This window comes from Papio anubis, chromosome 10, assembly GCF_008728515.1.
Source record: "Papio anubis isolate 15944 chromosome 10, Panubis1.0, whole genome shotgun sequence".
In the NCBI taxonomy this organism is placed as follows: domain Eukaryota; kingdom Metazoa; phylum Chordata; class Mammalia; order Primates; family Cercopithecidae; genus Papio; species Papio anubis.
Window position 1 is genome coordinate 84,238,007 of NC_044985.1, and position 21,427 is coordinate 84,259,433.

The window sequence follows — 21,427 nt, forward strand, 5'->3', positions numbered from 1 at the left end:
AAAATGTAAATATGCCTGGAGGAATCACTCCTAAACCTATACTGGGATAACATTTTATCTCAGGGATTAGTTGATCAAATTGGTTTCCAACCTAGAGAGTTGAGAGCAATACCCTAAGGTGAAGAGAGGGCACCATGGTGGGGCCTGTCGGGGTAGGCAGGAAAATATAACAGGTTTCTAAAACTTTGCCTGCTTTACAGATTTAAACAAGTACAGCTCTGTCTAATTTTTTTAGCTCTGTATATTTTAAATAAAGTGAATACCTAACAAAATAAATTCTGAGTGGATAGGCAGAATCAGTAATACTGCAAGCTTGAATTTGAGCCTAGTGACAATGACATGGGTCTTTAGACAATTTGGTAAAAGCTTAAATTGAAGTGAAGATCTGAACTTGTGAAATTTTAATGTTTATATTTTATAAGTGAAGCAGAATCTATTCATTTTTCTGCACTCTTTTTTAAACTCAGATTTTTGATAAGATAGGAAGTCCAGATTACAATTTAAAACATTTCATTGGGAATCCTCAAACAATTTGCAAATCACTATTACTGAGTAAATTTTTAATTTCTAAAAGTTCTGCCTTCCATTAACATGATGGCCAGTAATAATTGTATTCTGTTTGTTCCCTCTGCTTTTTATTCTTTTCCCCACCTTCCTATGGGTTGCCTGAATATTTGCTTAGAATTTCATTTTGATTAATCTATAGTATTTTTTAGTATATCTCCTTGTACAATTTTTTTTAGTGGTAGCTCTAGAGTGTTTACACACACATATATACATGCATATATATAATAAAATTTATATACATATAAAATATTTACATATATGAAATATCAGAGTCTGGTTTCAACATTTTACAAGTTGAAGTGTAGAAGTTTTACCTCCCTTTACATCCCTCTCCTTTTTATAATATAATTGATAATTCTATTTATTTATTCTACATACATTTATAATCACATGAAGTAATGTTGTAATTTTGCTTCAAATACAATTTAGGAAACCCAAGAGGAGAAAGGAAGTCTAATTGTGTTTACTGGTATTTTTATTCTTTCTGTTGTTCTTTCTTCCTTCCTGATATTTTAACATTTCTTCATTTTAAAAAAAAAATCCTTTTCTGTCTGTTTTAAAAACTTCCCTCAGCCATTATTTCAGGGTAAATCCGTTTAAATCAAATTCTTAGTTTTCCTTCATCTGAAAATGTCTTGATTTCCCTTTCATTGTTGAAAGATACTTTTGCTGGATATAGAACTCTGAGTTGACAGGTATTTTCACACTAGAAATTTTTTTTTTTTTTGAGACGGAGTCTCGCTTTGTCGCCCAGGCTGGAGTGCAGTGGCCGGGATCTCGGCTCACTGCAAGCTCCGCCTCCCAGGTTTACGCCATTCTCCTGCCTCAGCCTCCCGAGTAGCTGGGACTACAGGCGCCCGCCACCTTGCCCGGCAATTTTTTTGTATTTTTTAGTAGAGATGGGGTTTCACTGTGTTAGCCAGGATGGTCTCAATCTCCTGACCTCGTGATCCACCCGTCTCGGCCTCCCAAAGTGCTGGGATTACAGGCTTGAGCCACCGCGCCCGGCCTAGAAAAATTTTTATCACTTCTTCTGGCCTCCATGGTTCCTGAAGAGAAATCTGCTGTCTTTAAAAGTGCTTTTCTTCTTCTTCTTCTTTTTTTTTTTTTTTTGAGATGGAGTCTCACTCTGTCGACCAGGCTGTAGTACAGTGGCACGATATCAGCTCACTGCAACCTCTGCCTCCCGGGTTCAAACTACTCTCCTGTCTCAGCCTCCTGAGTAGCTGGGATTACAGGCACCCACCACCATGCCTGGCTAATTTTTGTATTTTTAGTAGAGACAGGGTTTCACCATGAAAGTGCTTTTCTCCTATAGGTGAAGTAGTGTTTCTTTCTCATAGTTTTCAAGATGGTGCTTTTGTCCTTAGTTTTCTGAAGTTTGACTATGATGTGTCTTGGAGTGTATTTCTTTGAATTTATTCTATTTGGGATCACTCAGCTTCTTGAATCTGTAGATTTGTGTCTTTTGTGAATTTAGGGAAATTTTTAGCCATTATTTTTCAAATACTTGAGACTTCAATGGCACAAATGTTAGCTCTTTTGTTATAGCCAATGGGTTCCTGAGGTGTTGTTCATTTTTTTCCAGTCTATTTTTTTCTGCTTTTCAGATTGGCCAATTTCTATTGTTCTGTATTCTTGTACATTAATCATTTCCTCTGTTCTCCCTATTCTGTTGCTGAGCCCTTCCTTGAACTTTTGAAATTTTTGCTGTATTTCTTAATTCTAAAATTTATATTTGTTTTTTCTTTTTATACTATTTATTTGCTGAGGTTTCTATTTTTTCATTTGTTTCAAGTGTTTGTGTAATTGTTTATTAAAGCATTTTTATTACAGCTGCTTTAAAGTCCTTGTCAGATAATTCCAACATTTGTGTCATCTCAGTGTTGGCATCTGTTGATTGTCTTTTCTCATTGAAGTTGGGATTTTCTTGGTTCCTGGTATGAATGATATTTGATTGTATCCTAGACATTTTAGATATTATGTAATGAAACTTTAGATCTTATTTGAATCTTCTATTTTATTATAATATTCTGTTTCACTGGACTACTTTAACCTTTTGCTGATGGGGAAGAAGGGGGTGATGCCTTGTTACTGCTAGGTAGGGGTTGTAAGTCCAGGTTCTCCATGTGGCGTCCACTGGCAGCACCCCAACAGAGAGGCTGGGACACCTCATTGCAGCCTGACAAGGGTGGAACTATAGATATCCTACTCAACCTTTACAGTAGGGGTAGGGCTGCAGTTTTTTTCTATGATGTTTGCCTGGAGTAGAGTGCTTATTGTCTAAGTTTTTTGCTTTCTAGTCTTCCCCTTTTCTGGTCCTTTGGTTAGGGAGAGTGGCTTTTCTTGAAGATTTGTGTGTGTGTGTGTGTGTGTGTGTGTGTCTTTGCCTGTTGGTGTTTTTTGATTGCTGGCTTCTGCGGAACTAAGTCTGGGATGTCTGAGGCAAACAACAACAACAAAACTCACTGAACTCACTGCTGTGTCTTTCCTTGGGTCCTGAAGTCCCTAGCTGGTCTGCCTTCTCTCCACCTTTCAGAGTCTTCTTATGTTTGTTTTATAAATAATGCTCAGGGTTGTTATCTGTACTTAACAGGAGGTACAGAGAGCAGTATATCTACTCCCACTTGTCCTAGAGCTGGAAGCCTCCACATTCTCACATTCCTACTCCTCTGCTAATAGCACTGGCTCCTTATGACCTACTGAATCAAGACCCCTCTGCTTTTGGTTCTAGAAAGTCATACACCTTTCTCTAGGACTCTGTGACCTAGATATTGGCAGACACAAAAGATTCTCCTACAGAACTTTACTTCAAATCTGCAAGGAGACTGAAAGCTAAACATTGTTTGTTACACTTCACTGTGCAGCCTGCTCCCCCAGCAGAAGCACTGTCAGTGGAATTTCTGCATAATGGGATGACACCTGGGGGACACTACCTGTTTCTTCTGACTGCTTCCTTGACTTTCATGTATTTTCCTATAACAGGTGAAATACATATGGGAGGTCAAGAACATTTTTATATGGAAACCCAAAGCATGCTTGTTGTTCCCAAGGGAGAGGATCAAGAAATGGATGTCTACGTGTCTACACAGTTTCCCAAATATATACAGGTAACATGGGGCCATTGTGGAGAGGACATGGCTAAGTGATTTCCGGCCAGTGAAATATATCAAGAGCAATTAGAGATGAAAGTATATTTGGGAGGTTGAGGTGGGGAGATCGCTTGAACCCAGGAGCTCAAGGCTTCAGTGAGCTATGATCACCCACTGCACTCCAGTCCGGGAGACAGTGAGACCTTGTCTCTAACACAAAACAAACAAAACAAAACAAAAAATGTTATTTCTTCAGGGACTGAAGAAATATTGAGTACTAATAGCCATATTGATTTGGGTATTAATAGTCATATGAGTTCAATGCTTTTAAAAGAGTGTTATTAAAGTGGGAGCCTTTTGTTTGTGGATTGTAGCTTTAAAACCAGTTATGGAATCAGCAGATCTCTTGCTCAGCTCTTGGAACCACTGTTAAGAACACAGGAGAAGAAAGAGCAAGACCTGCTCTCCAAAGTCTATGGTACCTAACTCACATGAAACAGGAAACAATATTGAAAAGGATGCAACCAGGTGCTAAATCAGCAAAGGCAAAATTTACATGCGTGGAGAAATTAGGAAAAAGGAGAGCTTGCTGAGGGCTAGAATCATCCAGGAAGTCCCACAAAGAAGTCTTAAGTTTGGATTCAGATTGAGAGTGAGGTTTGTCTAGATGGTAGGACAAGAGAGGTCACTTCCAGGCAATTCCACAGCAAGATCAAATGACATCCATTCATTTATTTTCTCAACTCTTCTGCAAGCATTTGTTGCCTGTTTCCTGTACCCCAGACAGCATATGCATGGAAGGAAGGAGGAACAGCACAATGACCACCCCAGCTGGAATGGAGGGGTGCCTTAAGGGAGGCTAGGTTTAAGCATCAGGTTGAGAGTAAGGGAAATGAGGCAGACGGGTCTTGATTCTGGTCATAGGGAGCCAGTGCTCTTAGTAGAAGAGTAGGAATGTAAGACTGTGGAGAATGAGGCCTCATAAAAGGCAGGATCCTAAGGAGGGTCAGAGGAACTCCGCTCTAGACCTGCTTTACTCTTCACTCCCTGTGGGATGTTGGGTCCGTAACCTCATCCGTCTCAGGCTTCACATCTGTAAGAATCAATTATTAAGACTAAATGACCCCTAATCATTAGGATGGCAGAAAAGAGTGAGATCTGCATCCAGGAAAGACCAACTAGTCAACTTTAGCAGCAATCCAAGCAAGAAGTGAGAAGTGCTTTTTTTTTTTTTTTTTTTTTTTGAGACAGAGTCTCGCTTGATCACCCAGGCTAGAGTGCAGGGTGCAATCTTAGCTCACTGCAACCTCTGCCTTTCAGGTTCAAGCAATTCTCCTGCCTCAGCTTCCTGAGTAGCTGGGATTATAGGCATGTACTACCATGCCTAGCTACTTTTTGTATTTTTAAAAGAGATGGGATTTCATCACGTTGGCCGGGCTGGGCTCGAACTCCTGACCTCAGGTGATCTGCCTGCCTTGGACTCCCAAAGTGCTGGGATTACAGGCATGAGCCACCACACCTGGCTGAGAAGTGCTTATTTTCCAGCAGAGACAGTAGAATGCGGGGAAAAGACCCATGCTGAGTGAGGCTTAGAAGACTGCAAAAACCCCCGGCTTCAGGAAACGTATGCCTAGGGATTAATGTGAATAGAATACTGTAGGTGTGGTTCATGGGGAAAATACAAAAAAGTATGAGCACAAAAATATGTCACTGGCAATGAAAACACTACTAATTAGTTTTGGCAATGTCATCATAGCCAAGTATTGCTGAGATCAGGTGGGGCTGTGTGCCAGGGTTGTTGAACATTATCCCATTATTTAGCATAACCACACGGTGTGGGTATCATGTGCAACATTAAAGAATCAAAACATCTAGTGGCTGTCACACTCCCATTTCAGGGGACAGTTTTGTTTGTTAAGATCATAGATGTGACAATAATAGTCACAGTTAAGTCCTTGCTGAAGATGGATCAGATTAATCAGAACTATTATTGTTCACAGGACATTGTTGCCTCCACCTTGAAGCTCCCAGCTAACAAGGTCATGTGCCATGTAAAGCGTGTTGGTGGAGCATTTGGAGGCAAGGCGTTCAAAACCGGAGTCTTTGCAGCCGTCACTGCATTTGCCGCAAACAAGTAAGTGGAGAAAATCTGCTAAAAATAAAATGAAGTCACGCTGAAAGTTCTCACTGTCAGAATCAATGAGGAAGAACCTGGGCCAAGATTATTTAATATCACATATACTATACAAACACACAATCAAGCTGTCAGCTTATTATACTTACTTGTCTTATACTGTCCTATAGAAATCAAAATAAGAATCAATTACTGAAAATAATAAAAGCCACAGAAAAAATATTATAATACCTAGAAAGTGGGCAGAAACAGGTCCTGAATGGGTGGGAGTTACTTGTCCTCAGCACCTGCTGGACTGAGCTATGTATGTAGAAGTCATATATATGACTTTTTGAACCATGTACCTATGTATACATATACACATATATGTTTATATACATACACATAAACATATATGTATGTTTGTGTGTATATATGGACATTCTTCAATATATCAAAGATATTTTTGTAAAATGGGGTCCCATATATACACACATATATACATATATGTACATATACATACACGCATATGTGTATGTACATACATATACATTTGTGTATATATGTGTATATATGTATATGTGTGTATATGTATATTTTCTTGATTTAAATAGAGACTTTGCTTTTGTTATGCTTACATTCATTTATATAGCCATTTTCCTTTGAGAATCTCAAAAAATTCTCATGGAAAATTGTCTCTGGAGCAGGCACACCTAGAAGGCTTAATTTGTTTGCTGAGTAATATGGGTCAGTTCCTCCATCTCAGGAAGCAAAAAGACCTTGATTCCAGATCTCTCCCATCAGGGAGCACTTGGTAGTTAGACAGCACCTGCATTCTTCCATTTCTGGTGAGTCTAAAATAAGACCTTGGGACCATTTGCCTATAATAAAGGTTGTTACTGCAACGGGAAATGCTCCCAACGCAATGCCCTGGAGCCCCTGGCACCCGAGAGCCTCCGTCCCACAAGCTGCAAATGCCTGGCATTACTCCCTGACCTCACAGGAGGAAAGCTCACTGTGTACGCCTTAGGTCAGCAGAGGCTAGGCGTGGGAAGTAGTTGTGTTGTTCTGTGGTGCCTGTAGGCTTCACTCAGGCTCTTGCTAGGAGTTATATAAACCCCAGAGAATGCCTACTAGGTAAGAGAGTTTACTTCACTTGCTTTTTTTCTGTTTTAGACATGGCTGTGCAGTTCGCTGTGTTCTGGAACGAGGAGAAGACATGTTAATAACTGGAGGCCGCCATCCTTACCTTGGAAAGTACAAAGTGAGTACAAGAAGGTGTGGAGGAATGATTTATGTTGTAGATATAACATCCTATCAGTGCACAGGGCAGCCTTTGGCTGCTCTCTAGTGGGGAGTAACAATGAGCAAATCAACAAACAGAGCATCTATTTAACTTTCTATTTGTTGCACTGACTTTTAATTACTAGCTGGTTCAATGGAGGCTTTTCTGCTTAGCTCAAAGATGTCAGTTTCAGAAATAAAACACTTGGTGCTAGCTGGTATTGGCTGTACAGAGCGAATAACTAGGAAACATGAGTGTGTACATCATTAAAGTAGATCTGATTACCATACTTATTCCCACATATTAAAATGGTAAAAGTAGAATAATTCTCAGAACAGTATTTGTAATAAAAACAATTATTTATAAATGGATTCCTCATTCTTCAATGTATCAAGGATATTTTTCTAAAATGGGGTTCCAGAAATTCATAGAAAAAAATTTGTAACAGAAAATAGTGATTCTTTTGCTTTATAAGAAAAATTGTACTTGTCAGAGTGGGCTAACTGCTCTAACAAACAACTTAAAAGCTCTTAAGCTTTCATTATGTCATTTCTTGCTCAAGTAACAGCTCAGCATAATCATTGAGGGGGAAAGGGGGAGGATTCTGCTTTGTAAAATCATTGAGGACTGGAGCTGTTTCCATTTATTGGTGCCACTGTGCCCTTGGACTGCATCATCCAATATAGTGGTCCCTAGGGGCATATGACTATTTAAATCTAAATTATCCAAATTAAATACAATTAGAAATTTAGCTCCATAGTTGTATTAGCTATATTCCAAGTGCTCAGTAGCCACATGTGGTTAGTGTCTGCCATATTGGACAGTGCAGACGCAGAACATTGCCATCATCACAGAAAGTTCTACTGGGTATCAATCACTGCCCTGCAAACTCTGATTCTTCCGGGAGATCTTTTGCTGAGGGCAGCAGACAGGGAAGAGAGAGAGAGCATGGAGTGTCATGTGGTTGGTGCTTTAGGTTTTAGGCACCGGACCTCAGTTGTGTCCAGATGTCATTGGCGAGACCTCTGTCACCTAACTGTAAGGGAGGCTGGGAAATGTCATCTTCCTGTGCGCCCAGGATGAAAGACAATAGGATTTGTTAAATGCATAGCATTGTCTCCATCACAAAACTGCATAACTACATACAGGTTTTTTAGGAGATAATGAATGTTTCCATTTCACATCACACTCTAAACTGTATTTTGAATTTGATCTAGCTCAGAAATATTTGTTACAGTAAACTTTATCCTGAAGGAGATTTTTAAAAATAAGACATATGTGAAGTCATTACAAAAACATAACAATCTCAGGTTAAAAGATGGAGACAGGAATATGAGTTGGAGTATATATAAGCACCTTCTTAGAGAAGGTAAAAGATAGGTCTTCAAGAATGGAGGCCAGGCACGGTGGCTCAGGTCTGTAATCCTAGCACTTTGGGAGGCTGAGGTGGGTGGATTGCCTGAGCTCAGGAGTTTGAGACCAGCATGGGCAACACAGTGAAACCCTGTCTCTACTAAAAATATGAAAAATTAGCCAGGTGTGGCGGCAGGCACCTGTAATCCCAGCGACTTGGGAGGCTGAGGCAGGAGAATTGCTTGAACCTGGGAGGCAGAGGTTGCAGCAAGCCAAGATCGTGCCACTGCACTCCAGTCTGGGTGACAGAGTGAGACTCTGTTACAAAAACAAAAAAAAACCAACAGAATAGATAGACAGAAAGAAGGCATGCCAGGTGTGGGAATAGTAAGAGCAAAACTACAGAGGTGTAATAAACATGGCATGTTTGATAGAGGCAGGAGTAAGGGGAGAGGGGGAATTAGAACACAAAGCACTTCCTGGAGGGTAGTGAAAAATAGGATTGATGGGCTTAGGTGATGCCTGACTGAGAGGGGCCTACAGTCCCAGAGTGGGAAGTTTAAACTTGATCTTAAAAGAAAGAGTGAGACTGAGTGAATCCTTGACTGGCTCAGTGCCGTAATTAAACATGGGTTCTTTGGGGAGGCTAAGAGGATGGTCTGGGGAGGAGAGAGGATGAAAGCTGGTAGACCAGCGGGAGGCAGCTGATGCATTCAGACATGAAGCAGTTGGGGGGTCTGAGATATGATAGTAAGATGTAGAAGAGATGGGTCCAAGAGCCATTATAGTGTAAAATAAAACAGGATTAATGAAAATCTTGGCAAAATGCAATGAAGAATAAAACCATAAACATGACTTGGAGGGTTTTAGAAGAAAGCGACAAGTTGGAAGGAGAAGCCGATCTGGAAGGACAATGAAGAACTTGTTTGTGTAAATGCTGGGGGAAGAAGTGACAACAGGACCCTGAAGCAGAAATGTCCTTCACCCCCATGGGACTTTGTTGAAAGGACTGGATTATAGTGACAGAAGCCGTTGCCATAATGGTGACTAAAACTATGAGAAAATAGTGTTTTCTGATGGAGAGTAGTGTGAGGAAAGGTGATATGAATACTATTTATGGTAGTAATATTAATTATATTTAGAGTACTTGCTATGTTTCAGGCACTTGCCTATAATTTTCTATGTGTTGCCTTATTTACTTCCATTTCACAAATCGCCTGTGTGGTTACGTAGCTTGCGTAAGATCACAGAGCTAGTTATATATTATCCAAGAAATCACTGCCAAATCCAATGTCATGACGCTTTTCCCCTATGTGTGGAGGGTTCGCAAATGACAGAATTTAGAGAGACTTGGCCACTGTTCCAGCATTCGATGTCGGTTCTCTTCGCCAGGCTGGATTCATGAATGATGGCAGAATCTTGGCCCTGGACATGGAGCATTATAGCAATGCAGGCAACTCTTTGGATGAATCATTATTGGTAAGTGTTTTAAGGAACAAGTTCACATTCCTGAAAGAGTGTTACATAAAATGATTTAACTTAGAAAATGTCCAATAGTTAAGTAATATTTGATTATAAAGGCATAATGACCATCCTTGCAGGGATAGCCATGTGTTACTTCCTGGTGTCAGCCCAGAGATGCTGGCTGAGTTGTATCTGTGTTCACCCCCGGCTTCCCAAACCTAGAACTCTTTTCCCAGATTCACACATGAGACCAAGCTTTCTCAGCTTTGGCCCTACTGACATTTTGGAGTGTGTAGCTCTTTATGGTGGGGACTATCCTGCTCATTGTACCATCCTTGGCCTCTACTTAGTAGGTGTCAGTGGCATTACCACCCTCTAGTCTTTTTATTTTTTACTTTTTACTTTTTGAGACAGAGACTCCCTCTGTTGCCCAGGCTGTAGTACAGTGGCTCAGGCGATCCTCCTACCTCAGCCTCCCAGGTAGCTGGGACTGCAGGTACATGCCGCCATGCCTAGCTAATTTTTTTTAATGATTATTTTATAGAGATGGGGTCTCACTATGTTGCCAGAGCTGATCTCAAACTACTAGGCTCAAACAATCCTCCCATTGTGCTGAGATTACAGGTGTGAGCCACTATGTCCACCCCAACCCCAAATAAAAATGTTTCAACCAAGCCGGGCACGGTGGCTCACGCCTGTAACCCCAGCACTATGGGAGGCTGAGGTGGGTGGATCACTTGAGGCCAGGAGTTCGAGACCAGCCTGACCACGTGGTGAAATCCTGTTTCTACTAAAAATACAAAATTAGCTGGGTATGGTGGCACACACCTGTAATCCCAGCTATTTGGGAGGCTGAGGCAGGAGAATCACTCGAACCCTGGAGGCAGAGGTTGCAGTGAGCCCAGATTGCCCCATTGCACTCCATCCTGGGTAACAAAAATGAAACTCCATCTCAAAACAAAAAAGAGTTTCAACCAAAATGTTAACAATGAAAAATGTCTCCAGACATTGCGAAATGTCCCCCGGAGCAGGGAAAAGATTGCTCACGATTAAGAACCAACACATTAGACCCAATGCCAAAACATTTTTTTCTGTTTTCTCTGTCTTCTAGGATATTATAATCATTACATTATATAAACCCAGTGCTTGGGGCCTGTGAACATATCAAAGGCCTTTGTATGTTTGAAATCTTAAAAAATGCATTAAGGTCAGGCGCGGTGGCTCACGCCTGTAATCCCAGCACTTTGGGAGGCTGAGGCAGGTGGATCACGGGGTCAGGAGATTGAGACCATCCTGGCTAACATGGTGAAACCCCGTCTCTACTAAAATACAAAAAATTACCTGGGCATAGTGGTGGGTGCCTGTAATCCCAGCTACTCGGGAGGCTGAGGCAGAAAAATGGTGTGAACCCGGGAGGTGGAGCTTGCAGTGAATGGAAATCACGCCACTGCACTCCAGCCTGGGCAACAGAGTGAGACTCCATCTCAAAAAAAAAAAAAAAATGCATTAACTCCAAAATACAAAAATAATAATGCTCTCAAAGGAAACATTATTCAAATACTTAAAAATTATTTTATAGCAAAAATGTGTTTAATTGGGGGCATGGGAATATTTTAGCATGTTTGATGAGATGTAAAGAGGGCTGCCATTCCCAGCCTGGTTTTGGTATGAGGTCGTAGGATGGTGAAACAGGTTCAGAAGGTCTTAATCACATCAACTCTGGATTTCTCCAGGTGATAGAAATGGGACTTCTGAAAATGGACAATGCTTACAAGTTTCCCAACCTCCGCTGCCGGGGTTGGGCATGCAGAACCAACCTTCCATCCAACACGGCTTTTCGTGGGTTTGGCTTTCCTCAGGCAGGGCTGATCACCGAATCTTGTATCATGGAAGTTGCAGCCAAATGTGGACTATCCCCTGAGAAGGTAATGCTAAATTAGCTTCACAGACAAAACATGTGGAATGTCGGAGAATGGGGGCCATTCAGGTTGAGGAATTTGAGACCCAGAGGGGTAAATGATTTGTGCCAGGTCCCCCAGCTAACTGGTTAAGGCAGAACCCAGACTCCAAAGTTCAGCAATCCTCACCCCCTTACTCAGACGCCTGCTCCAAAATCCTGAAGCAGAAGATCCTGAGGAGTGAGCACTGCATTCTCCCCTGGCTGGTGAGAAGCTTCCCTTGGCTGGGGTATAACTGCTACCCACAATTCCATCAAAGCCGTTGTTCCCCGCTTCCCGAACATCTCAGCCAGCTGTGAAAAAGTTGGTCATTTCAGTTGCTAAACTGATCTCCTTTTTGTTCTTTTTTTTCCTTTGTAACATTAATAGATTGGCTTTTTATTTATTTTCATAAGTTATTGGGGTACAGGTGGTATTTGGTTACATGAGTAAGTTCTTTAGTGGTGAATTGTGAGATTTTTGTGCGCCCATCACCTGAGCAGTATACACTGCACCATATTTGTAGTCTTTTATCCCTCGCTCCCCTCCCACTCTTCCCCCCAAGTCCCCAAAGTTCATTGTCTTTGTGTCCCCAGAGCTTAGCTTCCACATATCAGAGAGAACATATGATGTTTGGTTTTCCATTCCTGAATTACTTGCTTAGAATAATAGTCTCTAGTCTCATTCAGGTCACTGCAAATGCTGTTAATTCATTCCTTTTTTATGGCTGTGTAGTATTCCATCATACACACATATATACTTATACATACACACCACAGTTTCTTTATCCACTCATTGATTGGTGGGCATTTGGGTTGATTCCATGATTTTGTTATTGTGAATCGTGTTGCTATAAACATGTGCGTGCAAGTATCTTTTTCAAATAATGACTTCTTTTCCTCTGGGTGGATACCCAGTAGTGGGATTGCTGGATCAAGTGGTAGTTCCACTTTTAGTTCTTTAAGGAATCTCCACACTGTTTTCCATAGTACTAGTTTACATTCCCACCAGCAGTGCAGAAGTGTTCCCTGTTACTGCATTGAAGCCAACATGTACAGTTTTTTGATTTTTTGATTATGGACATTCTTGCAAGAGTAAGGTGGTATCACATTGTGGTTTCGGTTTGCATTGCTCTGATTATTGGTGACATTGAGCATTTTTTTATATGTTTGTTGGCCATTTGTATATCTTCTTTTGCAAATTGTCTATTCATGTCCTTAGCTCACTTTTTGATGGGATTGTTTGTTTTTTTCTTACTGATTTGTTTGAGTTTGTTGTAGGTTCCGGATATTAGTCCTTTGTCAGATATGCAGGTTGTGAAGATTTTCTCCCACTCTGTGACTGTTCCTTTTGCCATGCAAAAAGCTCTTTAGTTTATTTAGCTCCCAGCTGTTTATCTGTGTTTTTATTGCATTTGCTTTTGGGTTCTTGGTCATGAAATCCTTGCCTAAGCCAATGTCCAAAAGGGTTTTTCCAATGTTCTCTTCTAGAATTTTAATAGTTTCAGGTCTTAGGTTTAAGTCCTTAATCCATCTTGAGTTAATTTTTGTATAAGGTCACAGATGAGGATCCAGTTTCATTCTCACTACACATGGCTAGCCAATTATCCCAGCACCATTTGTTGAGAAGGGTGCCCTTTCCCCACGTTATTCTTTTGCTTGCTTTGTCAAAGATCAGTTGGGTGGAAGTATTTGGGTTTATTTCTGGGTTCTCTATTCTGTTCCACTGGTCTGTGTGCCTATTTTTATACCAGTACTACACTGTTTCGGTGACTATGGCCTTCTAGTATAGTTTGAAATCAGGTAGTGTGATGCCTCCAGATTTGTTCACTTTGCTTAGTTTTACTTTAGCTATGCAGGCTTTTTTTTGGTTTCTTATGAACTTTAGAATTGTTTTTTCTAATTCTGTGAAGAATGATGATGGTATTTTGATGGGAATTGCTTTGAATTTGTGGATTGAATTTGTAGATTGCTTTTCAATATGGTCATTTTCACAATATTGATTCTACCCATCCATGAGCATGGGATGTGTTTCCATTTGTTTGTGTCATCTATGATTTCTTTCAGCAGTGTTTTGTAGTTTTCCTTGTAGAGGTCTCTCAACTCCTTGATTAGGTATATTCCTAAGTATTTTATTATTATTATTTGCAACTATTGTAAAAGGGGTTGTGTTCTTGATTTGATTCTCTGCTTGCTCACCATTGGTATACAGAAGAACTTCTGATTTGTGTACATTAATCTTGTATCCAGAAACTTTGCTGAATTCTTTTATCAGTTCTAGGAGCCTTGTAGAGGAGTCCTTAGGGTTTTCAAGGTAAATGAATCATATTGCCAGCAAACAGTGACTGTTTGACTTCCTCTTTGCCGATTTGGATGCCCTTTATTTCTTTCTCTTGTCTGATTGCTCAGATTAGGACTTCCAGTACTATGTCGAAGACGAGTGGTTAGAGTGGGCATCCTTGTCTTGCTCCCATTCTCAGAGGGAATGCCTTCAACTTTTCCCCATTCAGTATTATGTTGGCTGTGTGCTTGTCATAGATGGCTTTTATTACATTAAGGCATGTCCTTTTTATGCTGATTTTGCTGAGAGTTTTTATCATAAAGAGATGCTGGATTTTGTTAAATGCTTTTTCTGCATTGAGATGATAATGTGATATTTGTTTTTAATTATGTTTGTGTAGTGTATCAGATTTATTGACTTGCGTGTGTTAAACCATCCCTGCATCCCTGGATCCCTGGTATGAATCCCTCTTGATCATGGTGGGTTATCTTTTTGATATGTTGTTGGATTCGGTTAGCTAGTATTTTGTTAAGGATTTTAGCATCAATGTTCATCAAGGGTATTGGTCTGTAGTTTTCTTTTTTGGTTATGTCCTTTCCTGGTTTTGTTATTAGGGTGATGCTGGCTTCATAAAATGAATTTAGTTAAGGTTCCTTCTTCCTCTATCTTGTGAAATAGTGTCAAAAGGATTGGTACCAATTCTTCTTCAAATGTCTGGTGGAATTCTGCTGTGAATCCGTCTGGTCCTGGACTTTTTGTTGTTGGTAATTTTTAAATTACCATTTCAATCTCGCTCTTGTTATCGGTCTGTTAAGGGTATCTAATTCTTCCTGATTAAAACTAGGGGGTGTATATTTCCAGGAATTTATCCATCTCTTCTAGGTTTGCTAGTTTATGTGTGTAAAGGTGCTCATAGTAGCTGTGAATGATCTCTTGTATTTCAGTGTTGTCAGTTGTAATATCTCCTGTTTTTGTTTCTTAGTGAGGTTATTTGGATTTTCAGTCTTCTTAGTTAATCTTGCTAATGGTCTATCAATTTTATTTATCTTTTCAAAGAACCAGATTTTTGTTTCATTAATCTTTTGTATTTTTTTTTTCCCAGTTTCATTTAGTTCTGCTCTGATCTCGGTAATTTCCTTTCTTCTGCTGGGTTTGGATTTAGTTTGTTCTTGTTTCTCTAGTTCCTTGAGGTGTGACCTTAGCATGTCAGTTTGTGCTCTTTCAGTCTTTTTGACATAGGCATTTAGGCTATGAACTTTCCTCTTAGCACCACCTTTGCTGTATCTCAGAGGTTTTGATAGGTTGTGTCACTATTGTCATTTAGTTCGAAGAATATTTTAATTTCCATTTGATTTCATTTTTGGCCCAATGCTCATTCAGGAGCAGGTTATTTAATTTACATATATTTGCATGGTTTTGAAGATTCCTTTTGGAGCTCATTTCCAGTTTTATTCCACTGTGGTCTGAGAGAGTGCTTGATATAATTTCAGTTTTCTTAAATGTATTGAGCTTGTTTTATGGCCTATCATATGGTCTATCTTGGAAAAAGTTCCATGTGCTGTTGAACAGAATGTATATTCTGCAGTTGTTAGAGGAAATGTTCTGTATATATCTGTTTAGTCCATTTGTTCCAAGGTAGAGTTTAAATACATTGTTTCTTTGTTGACTTTCTGTCTTGATGACCTGTCTAGTCCTGTCAGTGGAGTATTGCAGTTCCACACTATTATTGTATTGCTGTCTATCTCATTTCTTAGATCTATTAGTAATTGTTTTATAAATTTGGGAGCTCCAATGTTAGGTGTGTATATGTTTAAGATTGTGATATTTTCCTGTTGGACAAGGCCTTTTACCATTATATAATGTCCCTATTTGTCTCTTTTAACTCTTGCTTTAAAATTTGTTTTGTCTGATATAAGAATAGTTACTCCTGCTCACTTTTGGTGTCCATTTGTATAAATTGCCTTTTTCCACCCCCTTACTTTAAGTTCATATGAGTCCTTATGTGTTAGGTGAATCTTCTGAAGGTACTAGATGGTTAGTGAGTTCTTATCTATTCTGCGGTTCTGTATCTTTTAAATGGAGAATTTAGGCCATTTATAGTCAATGTTAGTATTGAAATGAGAGGTACTGTTGCATTCATCATGCTTTTTGTTGCCTGTGTACTTTTGTTTGTTTGTTTGTTTTTGCTTTTTAACATGTATTTCTGTTTTATAGGTCCTGTGTGATTTATACTTTAAAGAAGTTCTGTTTTGATGTGTTTCCAGGATTTGTTTCAAGATTTAGAGCTCCTTTTAGCAGTTCTTGCAGTAGTGGCTTGGTAATGGTGAATTCTCTCAGCATTTGTTTGTCTGAAAGCAACTGTATCTTTCCTTCCTATATGATGCTTAGTTCCACTGGATACAGAATTCTTGGCTGATAATTGTTTTGTTTGAGGAGGCTGAAGATAGGGCCCCAATCCGTTCTAGTTTGTAGGGTTTCTGCTGAGAAATCTGCTGTTAATCTGATAGTTTTTCCTTTAGAGGTTACCTGGTGCTTTTGCCTCACAGCTCTTAAGATTCTTTCCTTTGTCTTAACTTTGGATAACCTGATGACAATGTGCCTAGGCGAAGATCTTTTTGAGATGAATTTTGAGGTGTTCTTTGTGCTTCTTGTATTTGGATGTCTAGGTCTCTAGCAAGGCTGGGGAAGTTTTCCTTGATTATCCCCCCGAATATGTCTTCCAAGCTTTTAGAATTATCTACTTTCCTAGCAACACTGATTATTCTTAAGTTTGGTTGTTTAACATAATCCCAGACTTCTTGGAGACTTTGTTCATATTTTTCTATTCTTTTCTCTTTGTCTTTGTTGGACTGGGTTAATTCAAAGACCTTGTCTTTGAGCTCTGAATTTCTTTCTTCTACTTGTTCAGTTCTATTACTGAGACTTTCCAGAGCATTTTGCATTTCTAAACGTGTGTCCAAAGTTTCCTGAATTTTTGTTTTTTCTTTAAGCTATTTATTTCCTTGAATATTTCTCCCTCACTTCTTGTATCATTTTTTGATTTCTTTGTATTGGGCTTTGCCTTTCTCTTGTTCCTCCCTGGTTAGTTTAGTAACTAACCTCCTGAATTCTTTTTCAGGTAAATCAGAGATTTCTTCTTGGTTTGGATCCATTGCTGGTGAACTAGTGTGATTTTTTGGAGATGTTGAAGAGCCTTGTTTTGTCATGTTACCAGGGTTGGTTTTCTGGTTCCATCTCATTTGGGTAGACTCTGTCAGAGGAAAGTTTAGGGCTGAAGGCTGTTGTTCAGATTCTTTTGTCCCATGGAATGTTGCCTTGATGTAGTACTCTCCCCCTTTCCCTATGGATGTGGTTGTGAGCTGAACCGCAGTGATTTTTGTCTTTCTTCTGGGTCTAGCCACCCAGCAAGTCTACCCAGCTCCAGGCTGGTACTGAGAGTTGTCTGCACAGAGTCCTGTGATGTGAACCATCTATGGGTCTCTCTGCCATGGATACCAGTGCCTGTTCTGGTGGAGGTGATGGAGGGTGCAGTGGACTCCATGAGGGTCCTTAGCTTTGGTGGTTTATGCTCTATTTTTGTACTGGTTGGCCTCCTGCTAGGAGGTGGCACTTTCCAGAAAGCATCAGCTGTAGTAATGTGGAGAGGGTCTGGTGGTAGGTGGGGCCGTAGAACTCCCAAGATTAAATGGCCTTTGTTTTCCACTACCAGGGTGGATAGGGAAGGACCATCAGGTGGGGGCGGTGCTAGGCATATCTGAGCTCACACTCTCCTTGGGTGGGTCTTGCCGTGGCTGCTGTGTGGGTTAGGGGAGAGATTCCCAGGTCACTGGAGTTGTGTACCTAGGAGAATTATGGCTGCCTCTGCTGAGTCATGCAGGTTGTTAGGGAAGTGAGGGAAAGCCAGCAGTTATAGGCCTCTCCCAGCTCCCATACAAACTGAAGGGCTGGTCTCACTCCCACCATGCACCCCCCAGCAGCCCTGAATGTGTTTCCAGGCAGAGGGTGTGATGGGCTTGAAAACTTGCCCTGGGCTACATCCCTCCCAGCTGCGAGAGAAAAGGGCTTGGTTCTTCCCCGGCCGGTGGAGTCTGCACACCAGATTTGTGCCCTCCCACCGAGCTCTGGCCAGGAGGCTTCTTGCCTCATTCAAATCGTTACAAAGTTCAGCTAGAGATTTCTTTCTCCCTGTGGAGTTTCACCCCTTGCTCCTCTGGTCACCCCCACCCCCTGATGGATCCCTGTGTTGTTAGGCAGGAATGGCCTGCTAGGGGACATAGCAAGCTCCTAGGACCTTTCTGCTGCTTCCTCTATGTGCATTTTGCTCAGCTCTCTAAATTGGCTCAGCTCCAGGTAAAGTCAGAATCTTCTCCTGCAAACAGACCTTCAGCTTCTCCAGTGGAGGTGTATGTTCGGGAGAGGAGAATCTCCCTTTCCCTCTTCCACAGCTGGGGCACTTATAGTATTTGGGGTATCTCCCATGTCCTGCAGAAGTAGTCCACTTCCTTCAGAGGGTTTGTGGGTCCTCTCGGGATTACTGCTTTGTTCTTGCAGTTGATCTGGAGCTAAAATTCACAAGGCGAACTTCCACAAGCTGCTCTGTCCAGAGCTGCAATCTAGTCCTGCCTCCTGTCTGCCATGATGATCCAGGTTCTCCTTTCGATTCTTTCAGTCTCAGCCCCAACTTCGTTTATCGACAAGGACTTTCACCTGCCTGGCTCCTCTTCGCAGATCCTGGAGTGGAATTAGTGTGGGGAGATGGGGTGAGCTCTCTGTCAGCCCCTTCTCCTCCCCTGTGCCTTCTGCTGTGATGCTGATGCAAGGAGGAAGAGGAGAAGGACCAGGGAAAACAGCCAGTTTCTCCCTCTGTGACTTCTCCCAGCAAGCTAACAGTCCTCTCTTTGGTCAGATGTAGTCACTTTTCAAATACATTGTCTATGGCTCCATTTCTACCAGCTCTTCCAAAAATTGGCAGTCCTTGGACTGTCAGGGGGCGGCTGGCACAGCATTCCACTGGTGACCACACCTCTCTGCCCATGCCCCAGCAGTCTTTAGAAGGCCCCACGTCCCAATTCATCTACCATCTTTCACCCAATAGTAGCCTCCTTCTTTGCTTCTCTCAAATGTGTGGGAGGCCTTGCTCCTCCCTTCCTGGCCATCCCACTAGACTCTCTCCTGATGTCCTGCCACATTTGGTAGCACTATGGAGGAGAATTACAGGAAGACCTCCCTTCATCCCCAGGGAAGTTAGAGCAGGAAACAGCCTCTTAAAAACACCACTTTTCCCCAAGTGGGACAGCTCATTAATTTCCAGTCTTTCTCTTACAATGATCTGAGAATTTGCTTAGGAGGGTGGGGAGAGTGTGTCTGTGATGGCTCTGTCAGCTTAGGGAAGGGGCTGGCCACAAGTGCTAAGAGTTTTCTCAGCTGAGAATGTGACATACTTGGCACCTTTTATTATTAGCTGAGGGTCTTAATCGCCAATTCTGGGAATACAGGAAGAATTCTACTCAGTGCTTCAGACATCCTAGGATAGAATCTTTTAATTTGTTCTTCATCCTAGATATTGGTCATATTTAAACAAACTTTCATGTTTGCCTGTTTTGGAGGTGAGTAGTCTTATCTTTCAACATAGCATGGGAGTAATCCAAATCATGTGGCCTAGATGATCTTTCAGCAGATATTCCAAATGCAACTAGAATTAAGAGTCTACAGTGTACACGGACTGTGGTCGAGTTATATTGCAACATAAGGGAAGGGTTCCATCCTTTAAAGTTGCACAAGAGTAGCATAGAAAGCACATAAGTAAATGCTAGCATGTTTGATAGAAGCTCTGAGTAGAGGAAGAGGACAATGTTGTGCATTAGGAAAGGCTTCCACAAGGACTAAGTAGAACTCGGCTTGGACCTTATAGGATGAGCAGAATTTGACCAGGAGGATGGTGAATGGATGAGCCTATGTCTGCTGGGTTTCCCCTCCCCGCTTTAATCTCCTTTTCTTTCATAGGTACGAATGATAAACATGTACAAGGAAATTGATCAAACACCCTACAAACAAGAGATCAATGCCAAGAACCTGATCCAGTGTTGGAGAGAATGTATGGCCGTGTCTTCCTACTCCTTGAGGAAAGCGGCTGTGGAAAAATTCAATGCGGAGAATTACTGGAAGAAGAAAGGACTGGCCATGGTCCCCCTGAAGTATCCTGTTGGCCTTGGCTCACGCGCTGCTGGTCAGGTCAGTTCTTCAAACACACATGAGGATGATGCCCGGAAGCAGCTCTGACAAAGCAAGAGGTGTTGAGGAAACTTTTCCTTTAGTCGTATTAGCCATATGGTTGCAATGCCCAGTTGTTAAATTTCACAAAAGCCACCAAAGTCAAAGTAATTAAGCTAGCTTTACTCCAGGGGAGACCAGAGCTCCTCTGCTCACATGCCCATGGTTGGTGAAAAACATTCTTGCTGGAAATTGGGAGACTGAGGTTTACTCCTGGCCCTGGCAAGAGGAGTTGGCAAATGGCAGCTGAGTCCATTTGTTCTGGGCTCAGATTGCTCATGTGGAAAGCAGGAGGGTGGGACCAATGACCTCCAAGACTCCTCTTCCAGTGTCCACAATTCTGTGTCACTGGACCATGAAATAGGAATGAGGAGCTGCAAGGTTTTGGGTGCTCCACTCCTTGTGGGTGGGTTGGAATAAATTAAATTCGGAAAAATAAATCACTTTTTAAATAGAATTTTTGAAGTTTATTCACCTTGTAGCTTTTAAAACTGTGAAAGGGAGGACTGGGAATCTGCTCTTGAAGTTTAATTTCTTTCATTGATTAAAGAAATCCCCTTGCTTGGTTGCTGAATCCCACTTGATGTTTCTATCTCTTCATTCTTGACTTCATTCTTTCTCAAGAATGAATAAAACTTACTCCTAATGGCTGGTGAAAGACTGCAGCATTCTAGCTCATGGTATGGCAGTGGGGAACCCCTATTATCTATTTTCTTACATACACACATCCATATATATATAGGTAAACTGGCAGGACCCTCACAATTGTCACTCCTCTTTGCAGAATTCACTCCTTGGTTGGAGCCACAAAGAAGGCATGCAGCTGTGTTGAGTGATCACAAAATAGGAATAAATGGCAGGGGAGGGGAGCTTTGAGAGGGGCATTAGTGTGGATGTTGTATGTTAAGGGATCAGAAGAGGCCAGGAAAAGTGGGTAGGAAAGTCCTTTCCCCATCCCATATCCATCCATTCACCTAACTGTCCTAGTTGAGCTTTGGTGTGAGCCTTAGAACATTTGCATGCAGCTTTGATCGTAGGCAGGTGGTAGGTCAGAGAAGTATTACAA

At 41.2% G+C, this 21,427-nt stretch overlaps 1 protein-coding gene across 2 annotated transcripts in view; it reads left to right on the top strand.

Moving 5' to 3' along the window:
• AOX1 (aldehyde oxidase 1) overlaps nt 1-21,427 on the top strand; it is an 87,996-nt gene that overhangs the window by 46,936 nt on the left and 19,633 nt on the right. For both annotated transcript variants that reach the window (XM_003907783.4, NM_001302102.1), the window contains 6 exon segments: nt 3,553-3,677; nt 5,660-5,793; nt 6,949-7,036; nt 9,803-9,889; nt 11,608-11,799; nt 20,095-20,322. In XM_003907783.4, the coding sequence (XP_003907832.1) occupies nt 3,553-3,677; nt 5,660-5,793; nt 6,949-7,036; nt 9,803-9,889; nt 11,608-11,799; nt 20,095-20,322 (854 nt within the window).